Below are 22,491 nucleotides of genomic sequence, written 5' to 3'. Positions count from 1 at the left end.
AAGGGGGAGACAGAGAACAAAACAAAACATATTAACAAAATAAAATAAATAGAATAGATATGTACAAGTAAAATAAATAAATCTTTGTTTCCTTCCCTTGAAAATCGGCAATGGACTTCATCTTCCCAGATCACCCAACCGGCTAAATGGGAGGCAGGAACGGGGCTTCTTGAGTCTCTTCCCCTGCGGGTCTCGATCTCGGGGGAGAAGTTGGAACATTTCGAATATTTCCGCCGTTCCGTACCAGGCCGCTACCAGGCTGATCCATCACTGACATTTATTGAGCGCTTACGAGGTGCCGAGCGCCGTACTATGCGCTTGGGAGAAGACGAGGCAACGGAATAATAATAATAATAATAATAATAATGGCATTTACTACACCGCGGAGATGGGCACCTCAGATGCCCAGCAGAGACAGGTTCAAATCCCGGCTCTGCCAGTTGTCAGCTGCGTGACTTTGGGCAAGTCACGTCACTTCTCTGGGCCTCAGTTTCCTCATCTGTAAAATGGGGATGAAGACGGTGAGCCCCACGGGGGACAACCTGATCACCCTGTAACCTCCCCAGCGCTTAGAACAGTGCTTTGCACATAGTAAATGCCGTTATTATAAGGCGTGCCAAGGACCAGTGGGTTTCAGGCGAGGGTCCTCAACCCCGTCATTTCCCCCGCAACATCTCAAACCGATTTCTGACCTGGATTGGGGTCAAGGCAAGGTTTCCTCTTCTTCATTTAGACCGTGAGCCCACTGTTGGGTAGGGACTGTCTCTATATGTTGCCAATTTGTACCTCCCAAGTGCTTAGTACAGTGCTCTGCACGTAGTAAGCGCTCAATAAATACGATTGATGATGATGATGATGATTCCCACCTCCCAGAGTGCCCTGACTGAAATTTCGGGCTTGTAGGGTAGACTAAAGGGCATTTTGCTTCCCTTGCAGCCCCTCCAGTTAAGGGGGAGAACAAAGGGCAGAAACCAGGGATCGCTTCTGGAACTCTGACTCAAAAAGAAAATGTCAACAGGGTCTTCAGCTACACCCACCCCAGGGCTCTTGGGAAGTCTTACCCCATCCACTTTTTTCTTTTAAAATTGTACTTACTAAGTTCTTACTATGTGTCAAGCACTGTGCTGTCTGGACTGTGAACCCACTGTTGGGTAGGGACCGTTGCCAACTTGGACTTCCCAAGCGCTTAGTCCAGTGCTCTGCACACAGCAAGCGCTCAACAGATACGAATGAATGAATGAATTGTTGTCTGTCTCGCCCTTCTAGACCGGGAGCCCGTTGTTGGGGAGGAACCAGCTCTAGATGTTGCCAACTTGCACTTCCCAAGCGCTTAGTACAGTGCTCTGCACACAGTAAGCGCTCAATAAATACGATTGAGTGAATGAATGAATTGCTGTCCGTCTCCCCCTTCTAGACTGGGAGCCCATTGTTGGGGAGGAACCAGCTCTATATGTTGCCAATTTGTACTTCCCAAGCGCTTAGTACAGTGCTCTGCACACAGTAAGCGCTCAATAAATACGATTGAGTGAGTGAGTATATGCTGCCAACTTGGACTTCCCAAGCGCTTAGTACAGTGCTCTGCACACAGTAAGCGCTCAATAAATACGGTTGAATGAATGAATGAATGAGTACGGGGTAGGTACAAATCAACCAGGCCGGACAGAGTGCCGTCCGTCCCTCAAGGGACGCGCAGTCTAAGAAGGAGGGAGAACAGGTATTGAATTTTCATTTGACAGTTGAGGAAACTGAGGCCCAGAGAAGTGAAGTGACTTGCCCAAGGTCACACAGCAGGGCAGTGACAGACCCGGGTCCTCTGACCCCCAGGCCTGGGCTCTTTCCACTAAACCACGCTGCTTCTTCCAATTGCATCCTGTATATATGTATATATGTTTGTACATATTTATTACTCTATTTATTTATTTATTTTACTTGTACATATCTATTCTATTTATTTTATTTTGTTAGTATGTTTGGTTTTGTTCTCTGTCTCCCCCTTCTAGACTGTGAGCCCACTGTTCGGTAGGGACCGTCTCTATATGTTGCCAACTTGGACTTCCCAAGCGCTTTTAGTACAGTGCTCTGCACACAGTAAGCGCTCAATCAATACGATTGATTGATTGATTAGTACAGTGCTCTGCACACAGTAAGCGCTCAATAAATACGATTGATTGATTGACTGATCCCGAACCTTTGGTGACCCCTACCCTAAAATCCTTGACCCCACCGGGCCCCCTTGATTATCCTGATCCTGATTATCTTATATCTACCCCAGCGCTTAGTACAGTGCCTAGCACAGAGTGCTTAACAAAAAACAATTATTATTATTATTATTATTATTATTACTATTACTGTTGTTAATGGGGCCCTTCTCCAACCTAGCTAGGGCTCTGCTTCCTCCTCCTCCTCCTCCTTCTCCTCCTCCTCTTATGGCCTCCGTGTCCTTTCCGGAACTTGAAATGAACTGATCAATCAATCAGTAAATTAATCAATGGCATTTATTGAGCACTTACTATGTCCAGAACACTGTAATAAGCACTTGCGAGAGTACAATATAACAGAGTTAACAGATAGAGTCCCTTGCTCATGAAGAGCTTATAATCAATCAATCAATCAATCAATCAATCGTATTTATTGAGCGCTTAACAGTCCAGAGGGGGAGGCAGATATTGATATAAGTAGTTTATAATAGACAGCCACAGCTGGGCAGAAAACTTGTGAGGGGAATCAATCAATCAATCGTATTTATTGAGCGCTTACTGTGTGCAGAGCACTGGACTAAGTGCTTAATAAATGATAATGATAATGATAATAATGAATGGTAATAATAGCGTGGCTCAGTGGAAAGAGCCCGGGCTTTGGAGTCAGAGGTCATGGGTTCAAATCCCGGCTCCGCCAAGCGTCAGCTGTGTGACTTTGGGCAAGTTGCTTCACTTCTCTGGGCCTCAGTTACCTCATCTGTAAAATGTGGATTAAGACGGCGGGACAACCTGATCACCTTGTCACCTTCCCAGCGCTTAGAACAGTGCTTTGCACATAGTAAGCACTTAATCAATGCCATTATTATTATTCTGGTATTTGTTAAGCGCTCACTATGTGCCAGGCACTGTACTGAGCCCTGGAGCAGATCCAAGCAAATCAGGTTAGACACAGGCCCTGTCCCATGTGGGGCTCACAGTCTCCATCCCCGTTTTACAGACGAGGTTACTGAGGCCCCGAAAAGTGACTTGCCCAAGTTCGCACAGTAGAGAGAAGCAGCGTGGCTCAGTGGGAAAGAGCCTGGGCTTTGGAGTCAGAGGTCATGGGTTCGAGTCTCGGCTCGGCCAATTGTCAGCTGGGTGACTCTGGGCAAGTCACTTAGCTTCTCTGTGCCTCAGTTACCTCATCTGTGAAATGGGGGTTAGGACTGTGAGCCCCCTGTGGGACAACCTGATCACCTTGTAACCTCCCCAGCGCTTAGAACAGTGCTTTGCACATAGTAAGCGCTTAATAAATGCCATTATTATTATGTCCTTATCTGTAATCTATATTAAAGTCTGCCTCCCCCTCTAGACTTTAAGCTCGTTGTGAGCAGGGAATGTACCTGTTATATTGTGATGTCATGCTCTCCCGAGCACTTAGTACAGTGCTCTGCACACAGTAAGCGCTCAATAAATACGACTGACTGACTGACTGACATTGGGCCCATTTTCCTGGCAAAGGGATCACCACAACCATTCCTGCAGGAAAAATAGAAACATAGAGAGCACTCCTCATCGGGACATTATTAATAATGACTGTGGTATTTATTAAGCGCTTACTATGCGCCAGGCACTCTACTACGCCCTGGGAGGGACAAGCAAATCGGTTTGGACACAGTCTCTGTCCCTCATGGGATTCGCAGTCTTAATCCCCGTTTTACAGATGAGGGAACTGAGGCCCAGAGAAGCGAAGTGACTCACCCAAGGTCACACAGCAGAGCAGTGGGGGATTAGAACTCAGGTCCTGCTGGCTCCCAAGGCCAGGCTCTATCCACGCTGCTTTATAATGACTATTTGGGAAGTAGAAGAAATAGCCAGACGTTCCTGGATGTCAGTACTGATGTAAGTTTGCTCATAATTTCTGGAATTTTTTGAAGGAGCGTTGCTCGGTAGAAAGAGCCCGGGCTTGGGAATCAGAGGACCTGAGTTCTAATCCTACCTCCGCCACTTGGCTACTAGGTAACCTTGGACAAGTCACTTGACTGCTCTGTGCCTCAGTTACCTCATCTGAAAAATGGGAATTAAATCCTCCTCCTTCTGATTTAGACTGAGAGCCCTTTGTGGGCAGGGAGGGTGTCCAACCCACAGTGACTGGCACATAGTAAGCGCTTTACAAATATCTTTAGCGAAAATTACAAAGATCCTCTTCCTTTCACTGTGCTCAAACTTTCCTCATTGGGAGAGAGAGAAGAAGGGGGGAGAAGCAGGGAAGGAGGAAGGAGAGGGCAGATGTTGCTCTGTGTTTTTCATTCATTCATTCAATGGTATTTGTTGAGCGCTTACGGTGTGCAGAGCACTGTACTAAGCACTTGGGAAGTACAGTTCATTCAATCGTATTTATTGAGCGCTTACTGTGTGCAGAGCACTGTACTAAGCGCTTGGGAAGTCCAAGTCGGCAACATCTAGAGACAGTCCCGACCCAACAGCGGGCTCGCAGTCTAGAAGGGGGAGACGGACAGCCGAACAAAACTTATTAACAAAATAAAATCAATAGAATAGTATTCCTTCAATCCAATCTATCGTGGGCCTAAGATTCCTGAGCGGGGAACCTCCCCCTCCTTTCGGAAAAGCCCTCCGGATTCTCCCGCAGTCCTGGGGCGGATTGCGGAAAAGTCCCGTCCTCCCTAACTCATCTGCTTAAACAAATAGTATTTAAAAAAAAAAATCTGAAAATGAGACAGTGTAAAGAGGGCGTCCTTTTTTGTTATGGTATTTGTTATGTTTGTTATGATTATAACGGTGCTTCACACACAGTAAGCGCTCAATAAATACGATTGATTGATTGATTGATCTGCTGCCCCAGCGGGAGCAGAGAATAAGGGGAAATAACTAAGTCCATCTCCACTTTCCACTCAACTTCGTATTTCACCATTTCTCACCCAACCCATCTCTGGTCTCTGGGGTTTTGTGACTCACAGGAAACCCCTCCTGCCCTTTGCCTCCTGAGACCTTAACTCTGTTTTGGTGAGGGAGGATCATCTCCGCGGCAACCGGCTGGGCTCGAATCCAGGCCTGTGACACCGGGGATGCTTAAACAGCCAGAAGTCCTACAGCGGAGGCGGCCGAGGGGAAGACGGAGGGCCTCTCTGGAAATTGGAAGACAATGCCGTCCGCCCAAGCCCACGTGGCTTTTCCCCAGCAAAAACCTTCCTCTTCCATAAACTCCAAGAGCTCAGCGGGATGAGGCCAGGACCCCTCTAGACTGTCCTTTTTTGTACATATCCAGAATTTCTTAATATTAATATCTATCTCCCCCTCTAGACGGTAAGCCTGTGGTGGGCAGGGAACAAGTCTGTTATATTGTTACATTCAAGGCCCTATTGAGAGCTCACCTCCTCCAGGAGGCCTTCCCAGACTGAGCCCCTTCCTTCCTCTCATCATCATCATCATCAATCATATTTATTGAGCGCTTACTATGTGCAGAGCACTGTACTCTCTCCCCTTCATCCCCCTCTCCATCCCCCCATCTTACCTTCTTCCCTTCTCCACAGCACCTGTATATATGGATATATGTTTGTACATATTTATTACTCCATTTATTTATTTATTTTATTTGTACATATCTATTCAATTTATTTTATTTTGTTAGTATGTTTGGTTTTGTTCTCTGTCTCCCCCTTTTAGACTGTGAGCCCACTGTTGGGTAGGGACTGTCTCTATATGTGGCCAACTTGGACTTCCCAAACGCTTAGTACAGTGCTCTGCACACAGCAAGCGCTCAATAAATACGATTGAATGAATGAATGAATTGCCCTCTGTCTCCCCCTTCTAGACTGGGAGCCCGTTGTTGGGGAGGAACCAGCTCTAGATGTTGCCAACTTGTACTTTCCAAGCGCTTAGTCCAGTGCTCTGCACACAGTAAGCGCTCAATAAATACGACTGATCGATTGATTGATTGCATTTGACTCTCCCAAGCGCTCGATACGGTGCTCTGCACACGGTAAGCGCTCAATAAATACGATTGATTGATTGATTGATTGATTGACAGACACGCACCCTCTCCCCTCCCCACAAAAGGAGGCTGGCTCTGACCTTGGGAAGATTGGCTAGGAGAGGACGGGGCTGGAGAAGCAGTGTGGCCTAATGGATAGAGCACGGGCTTAGGTGTGACCTTGGGCAAGTCACTTAGCCGCTCTGGGCCTCAGTTCCTTCATCTGTAAATTAGGGATTAAAATTGTGAGCCCTATTTGGGCTCTGGACTGTGTCCAGCCTGATTTGCAGCTACACTTAGGACACATAGTGAGTGCCATAACAAAATAATATAATGATATTATTATAATTTGTTATAATAATATAACATGTTTGTTATAATATGTTATAATAATAATAATGGCATTTGTTAAGCGCTTACTATGTGCAATGCACTGTTCTAAGTGCTGGGGGGGTACAATGTGATCAGGCTGCCCCACTTGGGGCTCACAGTCAGTCCCCATTCTACAGATGAGTTAACTGAAGCTCAGAGAAGTTGTCATCATCATCAATTGTATTTATTGAGTGCTTACTCTGTGCAGAGCACTGTACTAAGCGCTTGGGAAGTACAAGTTGGCAACATCTAGAGACAGTCCCTACCCAACAGTGGGCTATAAGGGGGAGACAGAGAACAAAACCAAACATACTAACAAAATAAAATAAATAGAATAGATATGTACAAGTAAAATAAATAGAGTAATAAATATGTACAAACATATACAGGTGCTGTGGGGAAGGGAAGGAGGTAAGATGGGGGGGAGACTTGCCCAACGTCACACAGCAGACATGTGGCGGAGCTGGGATTCGAACCCATGACCTCTGACTCCAAAGCCCGTGCTCTTTCCACTGAGCCACGCTGCTTCTATGTTATATGTTATAATATGTTATAATATGTTTGTTATAGTAATAACAACCATAACAAATACCATAACAAAAAAGGACGCCCTCTTTCCACTATCTCATTTTCAGATTTTTTTTTAAAATATTTGTTTAAGCACTTACTATATTCCAGACACTGTACTGAGCACAGGGATAAGGAACTGGGGCCCAGCCAGCAAAGAAAAATGGGGATTAAGACTGTGAGCTCCACGGGGGACAACCTGATCATTTTGTATTCCCCCCAGCACTTAGAACAGTGCTTTGCACATAGTAAGCGCTTAACAAATGCCATTATTATTATTATTATCACGTGGCACTTTTCCCATTGATTTCAAATTGACTCCGGTCCCCCTCAGAGATGCTGCTTCCCCAGGACGTTTCTGGATTTATTTATTTCTTTACTTAATGTATATTAATGCCTGTCTCCCCCTCTAGCCTGTGAGCTCATCGTGGGCCGGAATGTGTCTGTTGTTACACTGGACTCTCGCAAGCGCTTACTACAGTGCATTACAGTACTACAGTACAGTAGTAGTCTCTTACTACAGTAATAATGATAATAATAATAATAATAATAATAATAATAATGGTATTTGTTAAGCGCTTACTATGAGCAAAGCCCTGTTCTAAGCGCTGGGGAGGTTACAAGGTGATCAGGTTGTCCCACGGGGGGCTCACAGTTTTAATCCCCATTTTCCAGATGAGGGAACTGAGGCCCAGAGAAGCGAAGTGACTTGCCCAAAGTCACCCAGCTGACAAGCTGCGGAGCCGGGAAGCAGCGTGGCTCAGTGCAAAGGGCCCGGGCTTTGGAGTCAGAGGTCATGGGTTCAAATCCCAGCTCTGCCAACCGTCAGCTGTGTGACTTTGGGCAAGTCACTTCACTTCTCTGGGCCTCAGTTACCTCATCTGGAAAATGGGGATTAAGACTGGGAGCACCCTGTGGGACAACCTGATCACCTTATATACCCCCAGCGCTTAGAACAGTGCTTTGCACATAGTAAGCGCGCTTAATAAATGCCATTATTATTATTATTATTATTATTATTGCACATAGTAAGCGCTCAATAAATACAATTGAATGAATGAATGGGACAGCACTTTAGTTTTCCATTGGGGCTTTTCTCCACAGCCCCTGAGCGCTCCGAAAGTAAGCACCCCAACATGGGTTTGAGTTTGGTGGAGGGTAATAATAATAATAATGATAATAATGGTATTTGTTAAGTGCTTACTATGTGCAAGCACTGTTCTAAGCGCTGGGGGGGATAGAAGGTTGTCCCACGTGGGGCTCACAATCTTATTCCCCATTTTCCAGATGAGGGAACGGAGGCCCAGAGAAGTGAAGTGACTTGCACACCGGCGACAAGCGGTGGAGTTGGGATTAGAACCCATGACCTCTGACTCCCGATCCCGAGCTCTTTCCAATCAATCAATCAATCATATTTATTGAGCGCTTACTGTGTGCAGAGCACTATACTAAGCGCTTGGGAAGTCCAAGTTGGCAACGTATAGAGACAGTCCCTACCCAACAGTGGGCTCACAGTCTAGAAGGGGGGGAGACAGAGAACAAAACAAAATACATTAACAAAATAAAATAAATAGAATAGATATGTACAAGTAAAATAAATAAATGAATAGAGTAATAGTAATAGAGCTAAGTTTTCACTTGGAAAGCCACGCTGCTTCCCAATGCCGTCCTGGGTTCCCTCCACTCAGGCTTCTCTTGCTTCTTTTTAGACCGTGAGCCCACTGTTGGGTAGGGACCGTCTCTATATGTTGCCAACTTGGACTTCCCAAGCGCTTAGTACAGTGCTCTGCACACAGTAAGCGCTCAATAAATACGATTGATTGATTGGTTACGAAAATTAGATGCGGATCTTCTTTTTCGACATCCACTCTGTCTTCTAGACTGTAAGCTCGTTAAGCGCAGGGAACACGTCTGCTAATTCTGCCGTAGTGTACTTCCCCAAGTACTCAGTAATAATAATAATAATAATGATGATGGCATTTGTTAAGCGCTTACTATGTGCGAAGCGCCGTTCTAAGCGCTGGGGGGGATACAAGGGGATCAGGTTGTCCCACGTGGGGCTCACAGTCTTAATCCCCATTTTACAGATGAGGCAGCTGAGGCACAGAGAAGTGAAGTGACTTGCCCAACGTCACACAGCTGACAAGCGGCGGAGCCAGGATTAGAACCCACAACCTCTGGCTCCCAAGCCTGGGTTCTTTCCGCTGATCCACGCTGCTTCTCTCGCGCCGTACAGTGTACAAAATGAGCTCTGTGGATGTGGAAGTGGGTCCACGTGGATATGGCTTCCCCCCCAGCGCAGAGAAGCAGTGTGGCTCGGTGGAAAGAGCCCGGACTTTGGAGCCAGAGGTCATGGGTTCGAATCCTGGCTCTGCCACTCGTCAGCTGTGGGACTTTGGGCAAGTCCCTTAACTTCTCTGGGCCTCAGTTCCCTCATCTGGAAAATGGGGATGAAGACTGTGAGCCCCCTGTGGGACAACCTGATCACCTTGCATACCCCCAGCGCTTAGAACAGTGCCTTGCACATAGTAAGCGTTTAATAAATGCCATTAAAAAAAAAAATCCCGGCTCCGACACTTGTCTGCTGTGTGACCTTGGGCAAGTCGCTTAACTTCCCTGTGCCTCAGTTACCTCATCTGTAAAATGGGGATTAAAATTGTGAGCCCCAAGAGGGACAACCTGATAACCTTTAGTACAGTGCTTGTACTTCCCAAGTGCTTAGTACAGTGCTCTGCACACAGTAAGCACTCAATAAATGCGAATGAATGAATGAATGCTAAGCACTTAGTACAGTGCTCTGCACCCAGTAAGCGCTCAATAAATACGATTGAATGAATTAGTGCTTGGCACATAACAATAATAATAATGATGGCATTTGTTAAGCGCTTACTATGTGCAAAGCACTGTTCTAAGCGCTGGGGGGGATAAAATGGGATCAAGTTGTCCCAGGTGGGGTTCACAGTCTTAATCCCCGTTTTTACAGATGAGGTCACTGAGGCTCAGAGAAGTGAAGCGACTTGCCCAAGGTCACACAGCAGGCTTGTGGCGGAGCCGGGATTCGAACCCCTGACCTCTGACTCCAAAGCCCGGGCTCTTTCCACTGAGCCACGCTGCTTCTCTGTGAGCCTATGTAGTAAGCACTTAACAAATACCATTGATTGATTGATTGATCTTTTAGACTGTGAGCCCACTGTTGGGTAGGGACTGTCTCTATGTGTTGCCAATTTGTACTTCCCAAGCGCTTAGTACAGTGCTCTGCACATAGTAAGCACTCAATAAATACGATTGATTGATTGATTGATTAACTGATTAACCAGCTCAGTGCCATTTCCTATTGCTTATTTCAGCTTCTCCTTGACCACATCCCTCTGACATAAAAGCAACTTGGGGCAGCGTTCATTTATTTTTTTTTTAGCGGTATTTGCTACGCGCTTACTACGTATCAAGCACTGTTCTAAGCGCTGTTCTAAGCAACTTAATCGGGCCAGTTTCAATCCCTGTCCCACATGGGGCTCACAGTCGAAGTAGGAGGGAGAACAGGGGGTTGAATCCTCATTTTGGAGCTGGGGAAACCGAAGCACAGAGAAGTTGTGTGACCTGCCCAAGGGCACGGAGCAGGCCTGTGGTAAAGTTGGGATTTTAGACTTTTAACCCCCTGTTGGGTAGCGACTGTCTCTATACGTTGCCCTCTTGTACTTCCCAAGCGCTTAGTCCAGTGCTCTGCGCACAGTAAGCGCTCAATAAATACGATTGATTGATTATTCATTCAATCATATTTACTGAGCCTTTTCTGTGTGCAGAGCGCTGGAAACAAATAGCATTTGTTAAGCGCTTAAATCCCGGCTCTGCCAATTGCCAGCTGTGTGACTTTGGGCCAGTCATTCTCTGGGCCTCAGTTATCTCATCTGTAAAATGGGGATTAAGACTGAGAGCCCCGCCCCGTGGGACAGCCTGATCACCTTGTAACCTTCCCAGCGCTTAGAGCAGTGCTTTGCACATAGTAAGCGCTTAATAAATGCTATCATTATTATTATTACTAGTATTGTGCCCTGCCCTTTGAGACAACCTGATCACCTTGTAACCTTCCCAGCGCTTAGAGCAGTGCTTTGCACATAGTAAGCGCTTAATAAATGCTATTATTATTATTATTATTATTATTATTGTGCCAAGCACTGACTAAGCTCTGGATACAAGCCAATTGGGTTGGACACAGTCTCTGTCCTGCATGGGACTCACAGTCTCAATCCCCATTTTACAGATGAGGGAACTGAGGCCTAGAGAAGTGAAGTGACTTGCCCAAGGTCACACAGCAGACAAGTGGAGGAGCCGGGATTAGAACCCATAACCTTCTTACTCCCAGGCCCGTGCTCTATAATAATAATAATAATAATAATAATAATAATAATAATAATAATAATAATAATAATAATAATAATAATGATGGCGTTTTCTAAGCGCTGCGGTGGGGGGGGATAGAGAAACAGCGTGGCTCAGTGGAAAGAGCCTGGGCTTTGGAGTCAGGGATCATGGGTTCGAATCCCAGCTCTTCCACTTGTCAGCTGTGTGACTTTGGGCAAGTCACTTCACTTCTCTGGGCCTCAGTTCCCTCATCTGTAAAATGGGGATTAAGACTGTGAGCCCCCTGTGGGACAACCTGATCTCCTTGTAACCTCCCCAGTGCTTAGAACAGTGCTTTGCACATAGTAAGCGCTCAATAAATATGATTGATTGATTGATTATTCATTCAATCATATTTACTGAGACTTTTCTGTGTGCAGAGCGCTGGAAACAAATAGCATTTGTTAAGCGCTTAAATCCCGGCTCTGCCAATTGCCAGCTGTGTGACTTTGGGCCAGTCATTCTCTGGGCCTCAGTTATCTCATCTGTAAAATGGGGATTAAGACTGAGAGCCCCGCCCCGTGGGACAGCCTGATCACCTTGTAACCTTCCCAGCGCTTAGAGCAGTGCTTTGCACATAGTAAGCGCTTAATAAATGCTATCATTATTATTATTACTAGTATTGTGCCCTGCCCTTTGAGACAACCTGATCACCTTGTAACCTTCCCAGCGCTTAGAGCAGTGCTTTGCACATAGTAAGCGCTTAATAAATGCTATTATTATTATTATTATTATTATTATTGTGCCAAGCACTGACTAAGCTCTGGATACAAGCCAATTGGGTTGGACACAGTCTCTGTCCTGCATGGGACTCACAGTCTCAATCCCCATTTTACAGATGAGGGAACTGAGGCCTAGAGAAGTGAAGTGACTTGCCCAAGGTCACACAGCAGACAAGTGGAGGAGCCGGGATTAGAACCCATAACCTTCTTACTCCCAGGCCCGTGCTCTATAATAATAATAATAATAATAATAATAATAATAATAATAATAATAATGATGGCGTTTTCTAAGCGCTGCGGTGGGGGGGGATAGAGAAACAGCGTGGCTCAGTGGAAAGAGCCTGGGCTTTGGAGTCAGGGATCATGGGTTCGAATCCCAGCTCTTCCACTTGTCAGCTGTGTGACTTTGGGCAAGTCACTTCACTTCTCTGGGCCTCAGTTCCCTCATCTGTAAAATGGGGATTAAGACTGTGAGCCCCCTGTGGGACAACCTGATCTCCTTGTAACCTCCCCAGTGCTTAGAACAGTGCTTTGCACATAGTAAGCGCTCAATAAATACGATTGATTGATTGATTATTCATTCAATCATATTTACTGAGCCTTTTCTGTGTGCAGAGCGCTGGAAACAAATAGCATTTGTTAAGCGCTTAAATCCCGGCTCTGCCAATTGCCAGCTGTGTGACTTTGGGCCAGTCATTCTCTGGGCCTCAGTTACCTCATCTGTAAAATGGGGATTAAGACTGTGAGCCCCGCCCCGTGGGACAGCCTGATCACCTTGTAACCTTCCCAGCGCTTAGAGCAGTGCTTTGCACATAGTAAGCGCTTAATAAATGCTATCATTATTATTATTACTAGTATTGTGCCCTGCCCTTTGAGACAACCTGATCACCTTGTAACCTTCCCAGCGCTTAGAGCAGTGCTTTGCACATAGTAAGCGCTTAATAAATGCTATTATTATTATTATTATTATTATTATTGTGCCAAGCACTGACTAAGCTCTGGATACAAGCCAATTGGGTTGGACACAGTCTCTGTCCTGCATGGGACTCACAGTCTCAATCCCCATTTTACAGATGAGGGAACTGAGGCCTAGAGAAGTGAAGTGACTTGCCCAAGGTCACACAGCAGACAAGTGGAGGAGCCGGGATTAGAACCCATAACCTTCTTACTCCCAGGCCCGTGCTCTATAATAATAATAATAATAATAATAATAATAATAATAATAATAATAATAATAATAATAATAATGATGGCGTTTTCTAAGCGCTGCGGTGGGGGGGGATAGAGAAACAGCGTGGCTCAGTGGAAAGAGCCTGGGCTTTGGAGTCAGGGATCATGGGTTCGAATCCCAGCTCTTCCACTTGTCAGCTGTGTGACTTTGGGCAAGTCACTTCACTTCTCTGGGCCTCAGTTCCCTCATCTGTAAAATGGGGATTAAGACTGTGAGCCCCCTGTGGGACAACCTGATCTCCTTGTAACCTCCCCAGTGCTTAGAACAGTGCTTTGCACATAGTAAGCGCTCAATAAATACGATTGATTGATTGATTATTCATTCAATCATATTGATTGAGCCCTTTCTGTGTGCAGAGCGCTGGAAACAAATAGCATTTGTTAAGCGCTTAAATCCCTACTCTGCCAATTGCCAGCTGTGTGACTGGGCCAGTCATTCTCTGTGCCTCAGTTATCTCATCTGTAAAACGGGGATTAAGACCGTGAGCCCCGCCCCGTGGGACAACCTGATCACCTTGTAACCTTCCCAGCGCTTAGAGCAGTGCTTTGCACATAGTAAGTGCTTAATAAATGCTATCATTATTATTATTATTATTGTGCCAAGCACTGACTAAGCTCTGGATACAAGCCAATTGGGTTGGACCTCATCTGTAAAATGGGGACGAAGACTGTGAGCCCCACGCGGGACAACCTGATCACCCTGTATCCTCCCCAGTGCTTAGAACAGTGCTTTGCACATAGTAAGCGCTTAACAAATGCCAATTATTATTATTATTATTATTTACCATCGGCTTTAAAACGTTCAAATAATAATAATAATGATAGCATTTATTAAGCGCTTACTATGTGCAAAGCACTGTTCTAAGTGCAGGGGAGGATACAAGGTGACATTATCTATTCTATTTATTTTATTTTGTTAGTATGTTTGGTTATGTTCTCTGTCTCCCCCTTTTAGACTGTGAGCCCACTGTTGGGTAGGGACTGTCTCTATGTGTTGCCAACTTGTACTTCCCAAGCGCTTAGTACAGTGCTCTGCACACAGTAAGCGCTCAATAAATGCGATTGATGATGATGCTGATCAGGTTGTCCCGCGCGGGGCTCAGTCTTAATCCCCATTTTACAGATGAGGTCACTGAGGCCCAGAGAAGTTAAGTGACTTGCCCAAAGTCACACAGCTGACAAGTGGCGGAGCCGGGATTTGAACCCATGACCTCCGACTCCAAAGCCCGGGCTCTTTCCACTGAGGCATGCTGCTTCTGATGCCCTCCCTCTTCATGTCTGGCAGATAATCGCTCTCTCCACCTTCAAAACCTTACTAAAAGCACAACTCCTCCAAGAAGCCTTCCCTGACTAAATCCTCATTTCCTCTTAATAATAATAATAATAATAATAATAATGGCATTTATTAAGCGCTTACCATGTGCAAAGCACTGCTCTAAGCGCTGGGAAGGTTACAAGGTGATCAGGTTGTCCCACGTGGGGCTCACGGTCTTCATCCCCATTTTACAGATGAGGTCACTGAGGCCCAGAGAAGTGAAGTGACTTGCCCAAAGTCACACAGCTGACAAGTGGCGGAGTTGGAATTTGAACCCAGGACCTCAGACTCCAAAGCCCAAGGTCTTTCCACTGAGCCACGCTGCTTCTCTTCTCTCCCTCCCTTTTGCGTTGCATTTCCTCCCTCAATGTCCCACCCCTCACCTCCAGCACTTAGTCCAGGGCAGAAATCTGTGCATTTAAGCGCAATTCCGTAATTGATTGATTTATTTTAACATCAGTAAACTCCTTGAGGGCAGGGATCATGTCTACCAACTCTGTTATGTTATTCTTTTAGACTGTGAGCCCACGTTTTAGACTGTGAACCCACTGTTGGGTAGGGACTGTCTCTATATGTTGCCAACTTGTACTTCCCAAGCGCTCAGTACAGTGCTCTGCACACAGTAAGTGCTCAATAAATACGATTGATTGATTAACTGTCTCTATATGTTGCCAACTTCTACTTCCCAAGCGCTTAATACAGTGCTCTGCACACAGTAAGCGCTCAATAAATATGATTGATTGATTGATTCTCTCCCAAGTGCTTAGTATAGTAATAATAAAAATAACAGTGACATTTATTCAGCACTTACTACGTACAAAGCACCGTTCTAAGCGCTGAAGTACGCTGCACACAGTAAGTACTCAGTAAATACAATTGATCGACTGATGATGATGGCATTTCTTAAGCGCTTACTATGTGCAGAGCACTGTTCTAAGCGCTGAAAACTGGGGATGCCGGGGATCGAACTCGGGGCCTTGTACACGCAAAGCAGGCGCTCTGCCACTGAATTATATCCCCAACACTGACATCAGCCACATAAGGTGAGAAAGATTGGCAGTCCCACTTGGGTTTTGTCAGCCACACTGATGCAATCTCACCGGCGGAAGCTTCATCTTCAAACGAAAAGTGCCGCTAGAAATATATTAAAAGAAGGCGATGCAAATACGCTTGTAAAATCACTTTAAAACAACCCCCAGCAGGAAAGACACGCTGCATTCTCATTCTTTGCAGGAGAAGCGGAAACAACGCGAATCTCAACTGAGGATTCAGCAATATGAGTTATTATCGAGTTGAGCTCCAATGGAAACCGTTTTCCTCTATAGAATAATAATTTTGGTATTTGTGAAGCGCCTACTATGTGCCAAGCACTGTTTTAAGCGCTGGGGGAGATACAAGGTAAACAGGTTGTCCCACATGGGGCTCACAGTCTTAATCCTCGTTTTCCAGATGAGGTGACTGAGGCACAGAGAATAATAATAATAATAATAATTTTGGTATTTGTTAAGCGCTTACTATGTGCAAAGCACTGTTCTAAGCGCTGGGGAGGATACAAGGTGATCAGGTTGTCCCATGCGGTGAAGTGTCCCATGTCCCATGAAGTGTCCCATGTCCGCATGTCCCATGCGGAGAAGTGAAGTGACTCGCCCAAAGTCACACAGCCGACAAGTGGCGGAGCCGGGATTAGAACCCACGACCTCTGACTCCCAAGACCGCGCTCTTTCCACTGAGCCGCGCCGCTTCTCTATATAACATTGTATTCAAACCAGTACAGATAAATAAGGTAGTTTTTTCTTAGCATTGGTATTTACTGAGCGGAGAGCAGTGTATCAAACACTCGGGAGAGTACAACGGCACCGTGGCTTAATCAATCAATCAATCGTATTTATTGAGCGCTTACTGTGTGCAGAACACTGTACTAAGCACTTGGGAAGTCCAAGTTGGCAACATCTAGAGACGGTCCCTACCCAACAGTGGGCTCACAGTCTAGAAGGGGGAGACAGAGAACAAAACCAAACATATTAACAAAATAAAATAAATAGAATAGATATGTTCAAGTAAAATAAACAATAATAATAATAATGGCATTTGTTAAGCGCTTACTATATGCAAAGCACTGTTCTAAGCGCTGGGGGGATACGAGGTGATCAGGTTGTCCCACACGGGGCTCACAGTCTTAATCCCCATTTTACAGATGAGATAACTGAGGCTCAGAGAAGTGAAGCGACTTGCCCAAGGTCACACAGCAGGCATGCGGCAGAGCAGGGATTCGAACCCACGCCCTCTGACTCCAAAGCCCGTGCTCTTTCCACTGAGCCACGCTGCTTCTCTGAGTCACGCTGCCTCTCTAAATAAATAAATAGAGTAATAAATTCGAACAAACATATATACAGGAAAGAGCTCGGGTTTGGGAGTCGGAGGTCATGGGTTCTAATCCTGGCTCTGCAATTTATCCTCTGGGTGACTTTGGGCAAATCACTAACTTCTCTGTGTCTCAGTTACCTCATCTGTAAAATGGGGATTAAGACTGTGAGCCCCACCTGGGGCAACCTGATAAGCCTGTGTCTCCCCCAGTGCTTAGAAGAGTGTTTGGCACATAGTAAGCGCTTACCACATACCATCTTTATTGTTAGTATTAAAAAATGCACCCCAGCCCTTGAGGGGTTTACAATTTAATAGGGGAGACACTCAGACCGAGATTACATACGGATAGTGGAACTATTCAAATTTTCAATAAATAATAATAATAATAATGATAGCATTTATTAAGCGCTTACTATGTGCAAAGCACTGTTCTAAGCGCTGAGGAGGCTACAAGGTGATCACGTTGTCCCACGGGGGGCTCACAGTCTTAATCCCCATTTTACAGACGAGGGAACTGAGGCCCAGAGAAGTGAAGTGACATGCCCAAAGTCACACAGCTGACAATTGGCAGTGCCGGGATTTGAACCCATGACCTCTGACTCCAAAGCCCGTGCTCTTTCCACTGAGCCACGCTGCTTCTCATACACATATATAAATACACTTTTTTACCTAAGTGCTGAGGTGTGGGCGTAAAATACCGAAGGGCAAAGTCAACACGCCCTGGGAGGATGTGAATTAATTTGTTGAAGACTTCCTGGAGGTGGTGGACTTTTCAGGAGGACTTTGAAGATGGGGAGAGCCGTGGGCTGAATGATGGGGTGGGGTGGGGTGGGGAGAAGAGGATTTCTAGGCCAGGGGGAATAAAAGGGGAAGAGGTGGGAGGCTAGAGAGAGATCGGTCCAGTTAAGGAGGTGAGCTATCGATGGTATTTACTGAGTGCTTACTATGTGCAGAGCACTGTACTGAGCGCCCGGAGCACGGTACAACAGAGGCGGCAGACACGTTCCCTGCCCACGGCGAGCTTACAGTCTAGAGAGGGAGCTAGGGAGTAAAGGGTGAGGAATTCATCATCAATCGTATTTATTGAGCGCTTACTATGTGCCGAGCACTGTACTAAGCACTTGCGAAGTAGAAATTGGCAACATATAGAGACAGTCCCTACCCAACAGTGGGCTCGCAGTCTAAAATTCTGATGTGTAAGTTCGGGAGAACCATTGGAGAATCCTGAACCCAACTGGTAAGGGGTTTTTATTTGACGAGGAGGACAATGGGCAGCTCTTTTAGGCTTTTGAGGAGTGCCGGGCTGTGTTCCAAGCAACATTTCGGGATGATCGATGGAGCGCTTTCTGTGCGCACAGTACTGTACTAAGCGCTTGGGTGGGCACAATACAACAGAGTTGGTAGATGTTGATGATGATGATGGCATTTATTAAGCGCTTACTATGTGCAAAGCACTGTTCTAAGCGCTGGGGAGGTTACAAGGTGATCAGGTTGTCCCACAGGCAGCTCACGGTCTTCATCCCCATTTTACAGATAATAATAATAATGATGATGATGGTGGCATTTATTAAGCGCTTACTATGTGCAAAGCACCGTTCAAAGCGCTGGGGAGGTTACAAGGTGATCAGGTTGTCCCACGGGGGGCTCACGGTCTTCATCCCCATTTTACAGATAATAATGGTGATGATGATGATGGCATTTATTAAGCGCTTACTACGTGCCAAGCACTATTCTAAGCACTGGGGAAGGTACAAGGTGATCGGGTTGTCCCATGGGGGGCTCACGGTCTTCATCCCCATTTTACAGATAATAATAATAATAATGATGATGATGATGGCATTTATTGAGCACTTACTATGTGCAAAGCACTGTTCTAAGCGCTGGGGAGGTTACAAGGTGATCAGGTTGTCCCACGGGGGGCTCACGGTCTTCATCCCCATTTTACAGATAGGTTCCCTGCCCAGGTAGCAGCATGTAGTTCCAATTAAAGCGGGGAGACTGTAAGCCCCCTGTGGGCACGGATCATCAACTCTGTTGTACTTTCTCAGGCGCTTAGTCCAGGGCAGAGTGCACAGCACAGAGTAAGCGCTCAATGGGTTGATCGCCCGATTGATTGAGAGGCTGATACGGCAGTCAAACTTTGGGGGACCCTGTGAGGGTCCCTTCCCCACAGCACCTGTATATATGTATATATGTTTGTACATATTTATTACTCTATTTATTTATTTATTTTACTTGTACATATCTATTCTATTTATTTTATTTTGTTAGTATGTTTTGTTTTGTTCTCCGTTCCCCTTTTAGACTGTGAGCCCACTGTTGGGTAGGGACTGTCTCTATGTGTTGCCAACTTGTACTTCCCAAGCGCTTAGTCCAGTGCTCTGCACATAGTAAGCGCTCAATAAATACGACTGATTGATTGATTGATTGATTGAGGGGAGCCATTCCATCCCGTGGGGAGATGTGTGGATAGAGAAGCAGCGTGGCTCAGTGGAAAGAGCCCGGGCTTTGGAGTCAGAGGTCACGGGTTCAAAGCCCAGCTCGGCCAACTGTCAGCTGTGTGACTTTGGGCGAGTCACTTCACTTCTCTGGGCCTCAGTTCCCTCATCTGTAAAATGGGGATTAAGACTATGAGTCCACCCCCATGGGACAAGGTGATCACCTTGTAACCTCCCCAGCGCTTAGAGCAGTGCTCTGCACGTAGTAAGCGCTTAACAAATGCCATCATTATCCAGCCCTTAGTACAGTGCTCTGCACACAGTAAGCGCTCCATAAATACGATTGATGATTATTAGAGTTTGTACTCTCCCAATCGCTTAATACAGTGCTCTGCACAGAGTAAGGGCTCAATAAGTGCGATCAAATGAATGAAGGAATGCACCCCTCCTCCCCCACAGCTCAGCAGGCTCCTTTGGGGGTTGTAAGGGCTTCCCGCCCTCTTCCTACAGCTCAGGAGTTGGGGGAGGGCGTCCGCAACAGGGAGGCCAGCTGCATCTGGCTTTTCCTCAGCGCCTTCCAAAAGCCTTTATGGAACAGCTGGGAAGGGCCCGGCCTTTGGCCGAGAGCGCTGCGGGGTCTCCTGATGAAATGTGACCTCATGTCCACGGCGGCGATGGAATTGTTCGCTGCAGAATCCCTCCCAACCCCCAGTCCTCCGGGAGCTCTCTCGGATGACAGCATCTCTGGCTCAGGGAAAGGCCATTCTTCCCTCCACAGCTGCCACACCCTGGCAACGACGTTGGGGTCCCTCTGCCCGTCCCCCGCTGAAAGATGCCCCCGGGGAAATATCATCATCATCATCACCAATCGTATTTATTGAGCGCTTACTATGTGCAGAGCACTGTACTAAGCGCTTGGGAAGTACAAATTGGCAACATACAGAGACAAATATAACTGGCTTCCCGCCCGGCCTGGCACCCCTTCGACCGTCCAAGACGTGAACCATTTCCGAAAACTGCCCCTACCGCCGTTTCAAACATCACCCCGGGCCCGCTCCGCAACTGCCATGAAATTTTCACACGTTCCTTTTTTACAAGCATTCGGATGTCATCCGTTGGCGGGAATCCGTCTCCAGAGCACTCTTGGTTCTTAGAACAGTGCTTTGCACATAGTAAGCGCTTAACAAATACCAACCTTATGAGAGTCAAAAGACTCTCCTAACAAATACCAACATTATGATTATTATTATTAAAAAGACTCGCCAAACAGTCCTGCCGGAGGGAGCCGTCCCCGTCGTCTCCCGGACAAGATCATCATCATCATCATCATCAATCGTATTTATTGAGCGCTCACTATGTGCAGAGCACTGTACTAAGCGCTTGGGAAGTACAAATTGGCAACATATAGAGACAGTCCCTACCCAACAGTGGGCTCACAGTCTAAAAGATAAGATCCCACGCTACGGTTGGGCCTCCCGCTCCAACCTCAAGCTGAGATTCCGGTCTGAAGCATCCCTTCTCCGGTTTGGGAAGTTGCAAGAAACCCAGCCCCTGATCTCCCTTTAAAGAAATCAGTGGCGGGGACCAGAGGAACAGGCCTCGTGCCAACAGTGTCGCTCACCTGATTTTCCCATGATCTCTTTGTTGCTCGCTTCGAGTTCTTCCTCCTGCTCGGTGAGCCGAAAGCTTTCAGAGCCGCCTGTGTGGAGAAGAGACCGTCTGCCGTTAGCTGGAGCTCACAACACAGTGAAACCGTAACCACCCATTCCGATCACTCCAACCGGCTCATGCCTTATAAGGAATAAAGAAACTATTTTTCTTAACAAGATGCCTGTTTCGGAACAAGGCTTATTTATCCTCCAGAGAAAGCGAGCGGATCGGGAAACTCCATATGGACTCACATTCCAACTCACTTTAGTAATTATCAGCGAGGTTGGGGCCGGCAGTATGGACAAAACAGCTTCGACCGCGGTACGTGAGCTGACAAAAGAGGAAAAATGGGGAAGGGGAGTTGGGAAATTCAGAGCTCGCCTTGCGGCTGTGACGAAGCTAACTTGGTCTGGGCCAGAGTGAACTTAGATTGCTAGGGGCTTTCTGGTTGGTTTTGTTTTCAATTACCGGCGCTAACATTTTGCAAATCTTTTGCTTTCCCTTGACTCTTTACGCTCTGTTGCGACGTTTAATGCGACGCAATTTGGATAAAGCCCATTTCAGGATGCTCAGAAATCAGAATAATGGAATCGCAGCCGCTTGGTGAAATTCAAGAGAAAGTGCTTCAAACTGTGAATCCTAAGTCCAAAGTGAACTGATTTTACTTTCTCTTCCGCGGAATCCCCCCAGATCCAAAAAAAAAAGGCATGCACTTTACTTTTATTTGATATAATTAAGGTTGCTATCAAGGATTTAAGATACAAGAGGAGCAGTTCAAAGGCGTTTTCAGGTTAATGACTTGAACCCTGGCATCCAACCTCAGGCAAAATGCCACAAGCTCGCCAAAGTTTCCCCAAGCACTGAAACTTCTGCCTGGGCCAAGCTGAAGTGGTGACTGTTGGCTTAGCGCTTAGAACAGTGCCTGGCGTATACTAAACGCTTAACAAATGCCATTTTTTTTTTAAAAAAAGGGACACATGGGAAGCTAAATGGGCCATGAGCTCCTTGTGGGCAGGAAATGTAATCAATCAACAAAGGAGCAGCGTGACCTAATGGGTAGAGAACAAGCTTGGGAGACAGAGGACTTGGGTTCTAATCCCAGCTCTGCCACTTGTCTGCTGTGTGATCTTGGGCTAGTCACTTCACTTCTCTGTTCCTCAGTGACCTCATGTGTAAATGGGAATTAAAACTGTGAGCCTGATGTGGGACAAAGGGACTGCGTCCAACCCGTTTAGCTTGCATATACCCCAGTGCTTAGAATAATGCC

At 46.3% G+C, this 22,491-nt stretch overlaps 2 protein-coding genes across 5 annotated transcripts in view; one reads left to right on the top strand and one right to left on the bottom strand.

Annotated features, from left to right (window-relative positions):
• Positions 1-22,491, bottom strand: part of GLIPR2 (GLI pathogenesis related 2) — a 62,997-nt gene that overhangs the window by 12,330 nt on the left and 28,176 nt on the right. For 2 of the 4 annotated variants that reach the window (XM_038770527.1, XM_038770529.1), the window contains exon 2: positions 21,196-21,273. In XM_038770527.1, coding sequence (XP_038626455.1) covers positions 21,196-21,208 — 13 coding nt within the window. In that variant the 5' untranslated portion in view covers positions 21,209-21,273. Of the gene's footprint in view, positions 1-21,195; positions 21,274-21,475; positions 21,745-22,491 lie in introns of those variants that run through there. The other 2 variants (XM_038770526.1, XM_038770528.1) reach the window with 2 other exon arrangements.
• LOC119948806 overlaps positions 21,207-22,491 on the top strand; it is a 54,646-nt gene continuing 53,361 nt past the window's right edge. Inside the window, exons 1-2 of the mRNA XM_038770295.1 lie at positions 21,207-21,291; positions 21,402-21,545. Coding sequence (XP_038626223.1) covers positions 21,207-21,291; positions 21,402-21,545 — 229 coding nt within the window. The remainder of the gene's footprint in view (positions 21,292-21,401; positions 21,546-22,491) is intronic.

The sequence above is a fragment of the Tachyglossus aculeatus genome, chromosome X3 (genome assembly GCF_015852505.1).
Source record: "Tachyglossus aculeatus isolate mTacAcu1 chromosome X3, mTacAcu1.pri, whole genome shotgun sequence".
Classification (NCBI taxonomy): domain Eukaryota; kingdom Metazoa; phylum Chordata; class Mammalia; order Monotremata; family Tachyglossidae; genus Tachyglossus; species Tachyglossus aculeatus.
This window is presented reverse-complemented; position numbering and strand designations above follow the sequence as displayed.